The 11,778-nt window shown below is 46.5% G+C and overlaps 1 protein-coding gene across 1 annotated transcript in view; it reads right to left on the bottom strand.

The window, feature by feature from the left end:
- LOC134624181 (protein NLRC3-like) overlaps positions 1-6,782 on the bottom strand; it is a 54,573-nt gene extending 47,791 nt beyond the window's left edge. Inside the window, exons 1-4 of the mRNA XM_063469167.1 lie at positions 6,727-6,782; positions 6,150-6,273; positions 5,797-5,898; positions 4,350-4,428 (exon numbers count right to left, since the gene is read on the bottom strand). Coding sequence (XP_063325237.1) covers positions 4,350-4,428; positions 5,797-5,898; positions 6,150-6,262 — 294 coding nt within the window. The 5' untranslated portion in view covers positions 6,263-6,273; positions 6,727-6,782. The remainder of the gene's footprint in view (positions 1-4,349; positions 4,429-5,796; positions 5,899-6,149; positions 6,274-6,726) is intronic.
- Positions 6,783-11,778: the final 4,996 nt, after the last annotated feature.

Below are 11,778 nucleotides of genomic sequence, written 5' to 3' on the forward strand. Positions count from 1 at the left end.
CAGTACTAGCTGGGGGGTGAAACCTAGCTTCTGGGGAGGCCCTGGAGTGCATTACGGTGCTTGAAGCAGCTAAGGCGCGAGAAACTCCCAGGGTGGAACTCAGACTTTTTCCCTGCAAAAAGTGAGTGTGAGAAACTGGCGACGGAATGAGCGACGGGGCTACGGGGGACACTGGAGCTACGGGGGACACTGGAGCTACGGGGGACACTGGAGCTACGGGGGACACTGGAGCTACGGGGGACACTGGAGCTACGGGGGACACTGGAGCTACGGGCGGCACTGGGGCCTGAACTACGGGCGGCACTGGGGCCTGAACTACGGGCGGCACTGGGGCCTGAACTACGGGCGGCACTGGGGCCTGAACTACAGGCGGCACTGGGGCCTGAACTACAGGCGGCACTGGGGCCTGAACTACAGGCGGCACTGGGGCCTGAGCTACAGGTGAAACAGGGGCCTGAGCTGCAGGTGAAACAGGGAGCACAGGGGCAGGCTGGACGGACAGAACTGGGGCAGGCTGGACGGACAGAACTGGGGCAGGCTGGACGGACTGAACTGGGGCAGGCTGGACGGACTGAACTGGGGCAGGCTGGACGGACTGAACTGGGGCAGGCTGGACGGACTGAACTGGGGCAGGCTGGACTGACTGAACTGGGGCAGGCTGGACTGACTGAACTGGGGCAGGCTGGACTGACTGAACTGGGGCAGGCTGGACTGACTGAACTGGGGCAGGCTGGACTGACTGAACTGGAGCAGGCTGGACTGACTGAACTGGAGCAGGCTGTAGAGCAGGTGACTGGGCTACAGGAGACTGGGCTGGAGTGTGAACAAAAGGCAGTTGAGCTGGGGACTGGACTGGGGGAAAAGCTGATGCCTGCGCTAAGACCTGAGCTACTGGAGGCTGGGCAGCTAAGTGAGCTCCTGGAGAAAGTGGAGGTGTGGTGGAGAGAGGATAGTGAGGACGCAGTCTCTTTCTGAAGGGAGGATCGAAGGATTTGGTTATTAATCGTGACGGAAAAAGATGCTGACGCCGAGAATACCAGGCTGCGAGGGCGTCCAGAAGGGCCGCAGAGTCTTCTTTGCCTGGATCACCAATGTCAAACAGCTCAAACCAAAGCCTGGCTCTCAGAGCTGCTATTATTTGTTTCAGTCTTTTGATGTCCGAAAAGCTGGCTGTGCAGAAGGTGGAAGACAAAAAGTTGTCAAAAAAAACAACCTGGACGTGTCTCTCGGGAGCGTCCTTAGCGTGGATAACGCCCCGGCAATACTTCCACAACTGCGCGAGAAACAGTGGGTCTGCTGTCATGGTTGGCTGAGCTAACTCTTCGGAGCCTTCTGAACACGAAGACGCTGGCTGGACAGACTTGCTCACACTTACAGTGGACACGGGAACGGGTGCAGGCTTCTGCCAGACACAAGCTGCTCCCACCCGAGGAGTAGGTACAGGTGCAGAGGCAGGCTGTGTACTAGCTGGCCTCACCTCAGGGACCGGCACTGGTGATATGGCAGACCGGACACCAGCCACTCCCACCCAAGGAGTAGGTACGGGTGCAGGAGGAAGCTGAGTCACGGCTGCCCTGGGAGCCGGAGTAGGGACCAGCTGAACCTCAGCTTTCTCCACCCGAGGGACTGAAACGGGTGCAGAGAGAAGCCGGGCCCGAGCTGCCCTGGGAGAAGAAACACAGGTAGACGGAGAGGCAGGCTCAGATAAGACAGTTTTTGAATGGGCAGACTCAGGGGTTACACACACAGGGTCAGAAAAAACTGTTTCATCAAACATCGGAGTAGCCCCTCTGCCATCACAATTTACAGTCTTTGACTTAGCCGTCTTTGGAGGTTTTAAAGGGTGGTGAGAGTCCTTGATAAATCCCAACTCAGAGGGAGCTGGATGGAAATAGTTTTCCCAGTCTATGTCATCGTCCATAAGGGAAGTTCCCCACGGATCAGAGGTGAGTTTATTACTGTTAATGTCAGATGGGATGTGAGGATAAAAGTCATTGCCGCTTACCACCGTGGGTTGTTCACCATTGTCCGGCTTATGGCGGCGTGTGCGCCGCTTCCTACGGGAAGGGGAAGCGGGCGGAGAAAACAGCTGAGCCTCCGGCATGCAGAACGGCGAAGCCGAGGCTGGAGCGTGGGCATCTGAAGAGACGCGGAGAATTCCCACCTGAAGCGGCCGCAGCTTGGGTGCAGGTGAAGCAGCAGGTGGGGGCTTTCGGCAGCTCCGGGGACCGCCGAGAGCCAGCCGAGTTCCTCGGAAAATCTGCCCGTAGTCAGGAGTGCCCCACGGCCTCAAGCGGAGCTCCTCCTCCAGCTCGGCAAAGGCAGCATCCTGACGCTCACGCAGCTGAGAGCGGTTTGCTGGGTCCATGTACTGGTCGCGTTCTACTGTCATGGACTGGCTGTGTGGGAGCAGGGAGAGGACCCAAACGCAAACTCGTAGACACAAGGGATGAACTCAAAACCACAGCTTTATTTGCTGGCTGGGAAAAGCATACAAAGCAACCTAAACTAAACTGGAAAATCATAAACTAAACTCACAGAGAGACACAGGGAGATCCACACACCATGAGGGAGAACGCGACGCAGAACTGAGGGAGACGCAGACCTAAATACACAGAGGGTTAACGAGGGAAGTGGAAATACACGGGGAACACAGGTGACACTGATAATCATAACGAGACAGGGCAGGAGTGAACACAACGTGACGTATACTGACGAGGGACTGTCAAAGAAAACAGGAAGTGCACAGAGGTTCAGACAGGCGGAGAGAAAGAGGACAGACATAACGGGCTGGGGAAAAACATTGAATGAAACACAAGGAGGGGAAACGAGGGCTCAGATACACAGAGGGGCACACAGGGGGTAATCAAATAAGAAACATCTTAACAGAACCTAGAAACCAAGGCATAAATAAAGAACAAATCCCAAAACACACGAAAAACTAAGAATGCTGGGCCAACATGGCCCAGGACCATGACAATGACAGTGTGTGGGAGAGTGTGAGAGGATTTCCCCTTCCCCAATTGGCCTTTTGGACCCTGGAACCATGTTTCCCTCTTCACTTGTTTATAGTTTGCACTTTGGTGACCTGTAAAAAAAACAGCTTTATTTGATCTAATCCCATCTGTGCCTGAGTCCTCTCTAACCCGTGAGAGAATCATCCAGCCAACATGGACTCAGCAGACTCGGCAGCTTCAAAACCCCACCTTGGCGATGCTGGCAGCCAGGCTGGAGTGGCATGAGAAGATGTTTACTCATCTCCGAGGAGAAATCACCAAGCTCATCCAAACCGTGGCCCAGCAAACATCGCTCACAAAAAAAAATCCACCACCTACTCCTCCTCCGCCAGCAGCTGCGGCACCTCCCGTAAGTGACGCACCTATTACACCCACTCCCGTTGTTGCGACTTTCATCCATAAACCAATGTCCCCAATGGACAAGCGGTGACACTTACAAACTGTGTTCAAAACACCCAATAATACACAGAGTGAATCTGCGTGTCCTACTGCTTCTGAAGTGTCTGTTGCTCGGTGTTCCAATGTGCTAGTGTGATGGTGCCGTTTCCAATTACTCATTTGAGAACTGCGTCCACTCATCTGAAAGCTCCGTGACTCCAAAACGTATATCCAAAAATCCTCTTCATTGTTTTCTGATGCATGCGATAAAAGACAGGTTTTCTGTTGACTAAATGTTGCGACTTTCATCCATAAATAAAGCCGCGGCCGGCTGAGTTGGTTGTGTCCCTGTGACGCGCCTCCAATAATCCATAATGAGTCATACTTGTACTTTGCGTATTTATTTTAAGAACAAAACAAAACAAACTTTTGCGCTTTGAATCAAATTACAAATAGCGCATGCATTAACTGATGTGCCAAAGAAATGACGGTCAACAGAAAAGTTTGCCCACAAACCACTCACCCAACACACCTGCTGTGAACACCGACATCAGGTAAATAGACTGTGACCACACCCACATGCCATCAGCTGAGATGCAGGTAAAGCTATACACCTGCGCCACCATAACAAATAAGCAAAACATAAACATTGACTTTGGCTCTTACACCCGTGTTTTTGGACACACTTCTCCCTACACCGGTAGCATTCTCAGGTGAGCCCGGCAAATGTGCAGGTTTTCTCACACAGTGCTTGCTACAGTTCCGTCAGCAGAGTTTTTCTAATGATGGTGTGAAAATTGCCTATATTATGCAGCTCCTACAGGAGCACACTGACGTGGGCATAGGCGGTGCTTCAAGCTAAGCCTAAGATAACTTGCACTGAGTTTCTTCACAAATTTAAAAGCTGAATGTCAGCAGAACACATGCAAAAATAGTTGTTGTACATGTACAGACCATAAATATGGAGTCCAGGTGTGTTTGATGCTGCTGGGCAGACTGACCACTGGGAACCTCTGAGCTCTGCTGGTCCACTCTGTGGAGGAACCATGAAGAATTAGTTCAAGCACAAGATAAAGATCCAGTAGTTTTCTGCTCAAATAACTTTATCGGAATCACCTTTGGTGAAACATTGCTGACAATACCTGCTGTGACTGCTTTGTGCAGCAACTACAAACATTTGTGTAACTGCTGATCAATCCTACATCATTGAGTGAATCTGAGCTCAGTCCTTCACACAGAGCAGCTTCAGCTCTGGGTGTTGGTGGATTCAGGAGTGTTCAGGATTCAGTTCAGGAATTTCTACAATATTTCTGTTGGATTAGGATTCAGAGTTTGATTTGTTTGGTGTTTCTAAAACACATTATTGTTGGGCGACCATGGTTCGTTGGGCGACCATGGTTCCGTGGGTTGGGAAACCACAAGGTTGCCGGTTCGATTCCCTGCTCTGTCTGTCTTGGTCGTTGTGTCCTTGGGCAAGACACTTCACCTACCTCCTACTGGTGTTGGCCAGAGGGGCTGATGGCGCGATATGGCAGCCTCGCTTCTGTCAGTCTGCCCCAGGGCAGCTGTGGCTATAACTGTAGCTGCCTCCATCAGTGTGTGAATGAATAGTGGAATTGTAAAGCACTTTGAGGGTCTTGAGAAGCACTATATAAAATACAATCCATTATTCTTCGACCATCCTATGGAAGAACGACTTGTTTGCTTTGTGTCACAATCTGACTTTGTCCTGAGACTCAGTGATGCTACAAGAAGAGCAGCAGTAGGAAGATTTAGAGCTGAGTTAATAACACTAAATAAAATATGAGGTCTATTAAAGTTATTACACTTAATCTTAGAGAAATACTTTGTTTCTGATGCTCTTACAGCTTTCTGATTGTTTAACAATGATCTGGTAACATTATTCAACCAGGGCTGGGTCTTAGGTTTTAGACTCCTGGTTAGACTCCTGAGACGACCAATGGGATCAAGGATTTCCAAACAGGTTGAATTAATCAGAGAAAGCAGGCTGTCAGTGGTCAAGTTTTGTTTGTTTTATAAGAACAAACAAAACGATCATCTGTATCTGAGGTAATCATGTGAGATCAGTATTTATGCACGTCAAGTCTAACACACTGACAGGAAAGAGGAAACTCAAATATTACAGGTATGTGGTCAGAGAATTATTGTTGCAGATTTCAGGGCCACAGACAGCACAAGATCCAAAGTACAGTGGGAATGGAAAGTATTCAGACCCCCTTAATTTTCCACTCTTTGTTGTTTCCACTCTTTGTCAGAAATGTCAGAAGTCTAACATTTTGATCTCTTTCATTGTTTTCTTTTTAATGAATCTTTGTAACAATCTGAGGATGTTTCAGGTCAGATTTATCCAGGAAACACAAACACAAACATGCTCTCTGACCTCGTTGGTCCAGGTTCACCACTGAAGTTTGGAGGGTCATCTTTGGACCGGTCACTCCTCACAGACGGACAGCTGGACCCTGCAGACTGTGACCTCTGACCTCTGCAGACACAAACATGATTGAAGCAGCTGTGATCACACAGACTGCAGATAATGCAGCTGTTTCCTGTCAGTAACATCCTCTTAGATTAGAGTTCAGCTTTTTACAGGAAAACTGGACAAAACTGATTTTTGTTACAAATTCATTTTCATTTCCTCTCAGCTCACAAACACAGAAAATCAACCAGAATCAACACTGATTATAACGTCAGTGCAGAATTATTTCTGTTACTCAGTGAGTTCAGCTCTCTGACCTCGCTGGTCCAGGATCAGCACTGAAGACCGGAGGATTTTGATCTTTGGACCGGTCACTCCTCACAGACGGACAGCTGGACCCTGCTCTGTCCTCCTTTTCCTCCATCATCATCTTCAGTCAGTCTGAGAGGTAAACCACAAACACTCAGTGAATTCACATTAACAGGAGTAATTGAGTTACAGTCACTGACCAGTGACCTGTCATGTAACCTAGAAACCAGGTCAATATGGCTGTATCCCAATTCAGAGTCTGCAGCCTTACAGGCCGCATTTTAAGGCTGCAGACCCTGAATTGGGATACAGCCAACCAGTGTGTTTAGTCTGACTTCCGGACTCTGATCACACAGCAACCGCAAACACACCGTTGGTCCAGCTGTGAGTCCGTTACGTGAACTAAGGAGCGGCAGATTTGTGCTGAACTAAGCTGCACACAGCTGATGTTAGCCAGGAAAACATTACACACTAACTTTAATACAAACACACACAGTTTGTTTGGTGAAGAAATCGAACATGAGCTGAACAAACAGTAAAGTTCCTAAAGACAAACTGTTAAAGGAGGAAACAAAGCAAACTTACAGTTTCTTCACAACAACAACAATAAGCTCCACTCCACGAAGTTCAGGAAGTGAAAGTAAACTTTGAGCCTAATGCGGCGTTTGCGGACACTCGGGAGCATCGAAACACTGTGCTGCATTCAGCAACCTCGGAAATTCCGAAACCTCTGGCAGGTTGTAATTTATTTCTGCTGGTTTTCCTGTTTGAAGCACAAACATCCGTCATCACTTTGTTGTTCTTGTTCCTGCAGCGTTTGGATATTTCAGCACTAAACTGATGTTTCTTCAAAGCTCATTTCAACCTGTTGAAGTCATGAATGAAAGTGCCGACTGAGTGTAAGAGCCAAAGTGAATGTTTATGTTTTATTTGTTATGGTGGTGCAGGTGTTTAGATTTCCCTGCACCTCAGGTGATTGCATGTGGGTGTGGTCACATGTTATTTACCTGATGCTGGCGTTCTCAATGGAGAAGTTGGGTGAGTGGGTTTTTGCACGTTATTTGACATCACCTTTCAGTCCCATTCTCAAATGATATAAGTTCATAGATGCACTATTTCGTTTGAATGAAAGCGAAAAGTTTGTTTTTGTTTTGAAATAAATACACAAACACAAGTGGGGCTCAGTTTGGCTTATTGGAGATGAGTCTCAGCTCAAACCAACTCAGCCAGCAGCAGCTTTATTTGTGGATGGAAGTCGCAATATGGCGTTATTTTTGTGCCACTATTCTGAGCGCACAAAAAAAAAAATTTGCAGGTGCAAGTGTTGCATTTTGAGGAGAAATTTATTTTGAGCGAAGAAAAGCTGAATTTGAGTGAACAAAATTCATTGCTGCGTGCAAAAAATTTATTTCAGTGTTTGCTATTATCCATACACACACACACAAAAGCAGCCCCTCTCGCTCAGTTTTTGCATTCATCAAAAACCACGCTTCACATTTGATACCGTTTGATACCGATACAGTTAATCATAAAACCTCTAAGCTCAGCAAGTTCTTCATTCAGATCTGGTTTCTAAACTCCAGGAGTTTATCATCCAGGGCAGCATGCAGTTTAGTTTCCAGGTTCACTTTATATCCTGTATATTTAACTCCAGCTGTGCTCTCAGACCGACCGTGGACCCAGCAGAACTGGGTTCAGATCTCTGGGGCCACTTACATCACCTTCATGTCCCGGGTCCATGAGAGTTCTTCAACACCACCTGGTAAAGAACTCTATAGGACCAGTGACTGTAGTACAGAACCATCACTGTGTGAGGACACAAACCAGTATCTTTGATGGTGAGGACGGGACCCAGTAAACTATCTAAATACTGCAGATTTAATGAGGCTGTGCTAAATGATGAGGTCACTAAACAGGAAGTACAGAAAGATTTAACTCAATGGCTGTGTCCCAATTCAAGGTCTGCACGCTTGAAGTACGCACACTACGCGTACTACGTACGGTGCGTACTATAAGTACGAGAAGTGCGGAAGTGAGAGGCTTGTGAAATGGGACGGTCTAGCCTTCGTTGCGCTGTTCAGGTTGCCTAGCAACCATGATACTAATCGCGAGAAATGTTACATACACCATTGTGTGACATAAATGAAGGAAAAAAAATGTTTTGTTGGTCATTCATTTTGTCATGACATCACTTTGATTAGTTGAGACCACAGGACTGTAAAACATGATAGTTGGGCTTCATTTCTGTGCTGAACAGTCATTTAAGATTAGTTAGTAAATAACAATTAGCTAATGTTGTTCATGAGACTAAAATCATCTCACTGTGGTAATGTAAATATAATATGGCCAATATTATATTTATTGTCAGATCATATATATATATATGAGCTTGAACTCTGGGTCAAAGATTCAAGTTGCAGTTATTTATATTTCCTATCACCTTAAATCTTCACTCAAAGACAAGTATCTCTGACAGTGTATATACAGATGTATTATATATAAGAGACAAATATTGTTCGTTTAATATGTTGGCATTATTACATTTGGCTCAATGCTTACATATATGTGTAAAAAACAAAATGTCCGAGCTGTGAAAACTGTTGGTGATAGAATGAAGAGTAGACTGATATATGAGATATTCCTTTATTGGGTGAGAAAATCAGACCATGTCATAACTGCTTTAAGTCACACAGAATAGATATCAGAGCATTAAACAGGCTGACTTCTGCTAAATGGGTCAAACTGGGCAGAAAGTATACAAACACATAACATCCTTATAGAATATGATGTAACACTATAGATCAACTTACCTCAGAATATATAAAGCATTATAAACAGTTACAGCAATATGATGCAACAAACACAGCAGTGCTACTAATCCAAAATACTCAAAGCTTCATAGAACTGAAACAAACATTTATTTTTAGCTCCATTCTGCTGCTGATACATACTTTAGGTTTCTGAATATTAAAGTTGTTGCTGCCTTTCATAGTGTGTAACTTGAAGGCCCTGAGTACTTTCTCCCACACTGAAAACACTGGGATGATAACATTATTTGAACATTACCTAATAAGACTGATTCAGGAGAGACAATTAGTTATGTTAAACTTTCCTAGCAGTCCTTCACAAACAGGGAACAGTCTGTCTATTCTCTCCATCTGTCAGCTGCTGCTGGCTCTTCCTCCTCCTCTTCCTCACACACTGCTGAGTTTGTCCTGGTGGATCATCAGGGGTGCAAAGCCTCACAGATGATGTGCAGCAGTGGGTCCCTCAGTCTGTCCTCACTCTGGACACTTGCAGTCGTCACACATGGAAATCAAATGTGTGATAAGCTGCAGGATTCAAACACAAGTGTAACTTATAAATACATGTTCATACTTTTATTCCACAATCAGAGAGAAAGAAACAGAGAGAGAGTGCAGGACAGACAGACAGGTGACAGTCTCAGGTGTATACACTGCTACAAAACAGCACAAGAGAAGGAGGATTTAGTGTTTGTGTTATTACGAGTGCTAAACAAGAAGAGTTCCCAGATGGTACAGTGGACACATGTGTGACTCCTGTGATTAAAGCATCTTTCTTTCAGCTTAACGAGTGAACCGTCAGCTCGTTCAGACACACGTTAAAGTCCGTTTGGCTCGACACCACCGAACAGAGGCAGCAATATAACATAGCTAACATTAACAGTGCAGTGAATCCTGCTTGTGCCGTGATATTCAGGACTGCAAACCGAGCAGCATCACTGACTTTCAGCTTGTTGTGTTTGTGGATATATGACTGACTTTAATTATCCATAAAATCATCACATTCTCTGTAAGATTAAGGTCGACTATATATGTATTTAGAAGTAGAGGCTTTAAAACCAAGTTACCGCTGAAAGTACAAACATCACTAATGTCACATAACTTTGCCGACATGTGGCCAACAGTAATGTTTTAATGTTCTTCATTATTAAACATTCGCACATAAATAAGTGACATCATATTCAGTACTTACTTTTGACAGTTCACTCTTCGGCCGCTCCCTTCTGCCGTATTTTGCGGCAAAATTATCCACACCCACCGCCTCGCTATGAATTGTGGGATATATGGGACCACGAAGCGTGCACCGGACCACGCTTGATATTTGGGGAAATCGACGGTGCATTTGGAGTACACTTTGAATTGGGACAGCCGTCGTCGCGTGGCGGTGACGTAAGAGCAGCAGCAGCCACACAGACAGGAGGCGTCTGCATCAGTGAAGGACTCTTTGACATTATATCCACATCAAAGCAAACACACACTGGGACAACACACAGGAAGATGATGGACGAGGTGGGAGGCGGAGCAAGTCTCCAGTTTCACCAATCACAATCCATCAGGACTGTTCATCAAATGAAACGCTCGCGTCATAACGAGACGTCGACACGACCAAACGCCATCACAGAGACGTCTCTGCTCGCTGTCAGAAGACGAGGACGATGAAACAGGAAGATTTGAACTCTTCTGTGACATCAACGCCAGGAGAGGCTGAAACACGTCCTGACCTTGAACATCACAGGTCCCCACGGGCACACTCCCATCTGACACATCACATCCTGTAACAGGAGGAGAGCGCCGGGGTCGTGCTCAGGAGACATGAAGTTCAGTTACAGCAAAGACCATAAAGCAGCATGTAAACAAAGTGCACAGGGTTCATTCATGTTTGCAGGGCGCCATCACTGCGCCTCCACAGCTGGAAGTGTGTGCGAGTGTTCAGTCACCCTGCAGGGATCTGTGATCACTCTCAGAGAAAACCAATCATAATACAGACACTTTTCTTTCTCCCTGCTGGAGGTTGGCTGGAGTTCTTTACTGTCCAACAGCTGAGCTGGACAGAAACAATCACAGGTTTCCCTGACTGAAGGTCACCGTGCTCACCTGTGATCAGCGTGGGAGGAGTTTCAGGCCTTCAGACAGACGGCTGCAGAGCTGCACCAACGTTGTTGGTCCTGAGTCATGGGGACAGCAAACGACTTGTCAAAGCATCTGCAGGAGAAGAAAGCTGAACTTTATTAAGCAGCAAAAGGACATAAAAGCACTAGATGTGAGTAAAGAGCTGCTCATCGGCCCTATCATCGTGTGTGAGGTCTGAGGTCTGGTCCTTCTAATAAAGATGCTTTTCCTCCAGTACATCCATGAACTCGTGGGGCTGAATGATCACATGTTATCACAGTGATCATGAGGCTCAATGTAAAAAGTTCAAATAGACTGAAACACCGCAGATAAAGGTCAGAGGTCACGTTGATGCCTTCATGTTTGACCACAGAGCGGTCAGTCTGTGTAACAGACTCTGTGATCAGTGATCAGTGCTGTGGGTCCAGACCAGAGGACATGTTGGATCTCTTCTTCTTTCACGTCCATATTAAACAGCTGCTGCGATGAACTGTGACTGTTAGCAGTAACTCATTAAATATGTCTGCACACTGTGAGAGAGCCGTCCTCCATCAGTGAGGCTGACAAACGCTCACACTGGGAACAGGAAGCAGATTTCTGTCTGACTGTCCTGATGGACAAAGGATGAAATCCTCTGTAACACAGTCAGCCTGGTACAGCCCATAATCCAATCCAACTTTATTTATACAGCACTTTAAAAACAATAACGTGACCAAAGTGATTC

The sequence above is a fragment of the Pelmatolapia mariae genome, linkage group LG3_W (genome assembly GCF_036321145.2).
Source record: "Pelmatolapia mariae isolate MD_Pm_ZW linkage group LG3_W, Pm_UMD_F_2, whole genome shotgun sequence".
Taxonomy (NCBI): domain Eukaryota; kingdom Metazoa; phylum Chordata; class Actinopteri; order Cichliformes; family Cichlidae; genus Pelmatolapia; species Pelmatolapia mariae.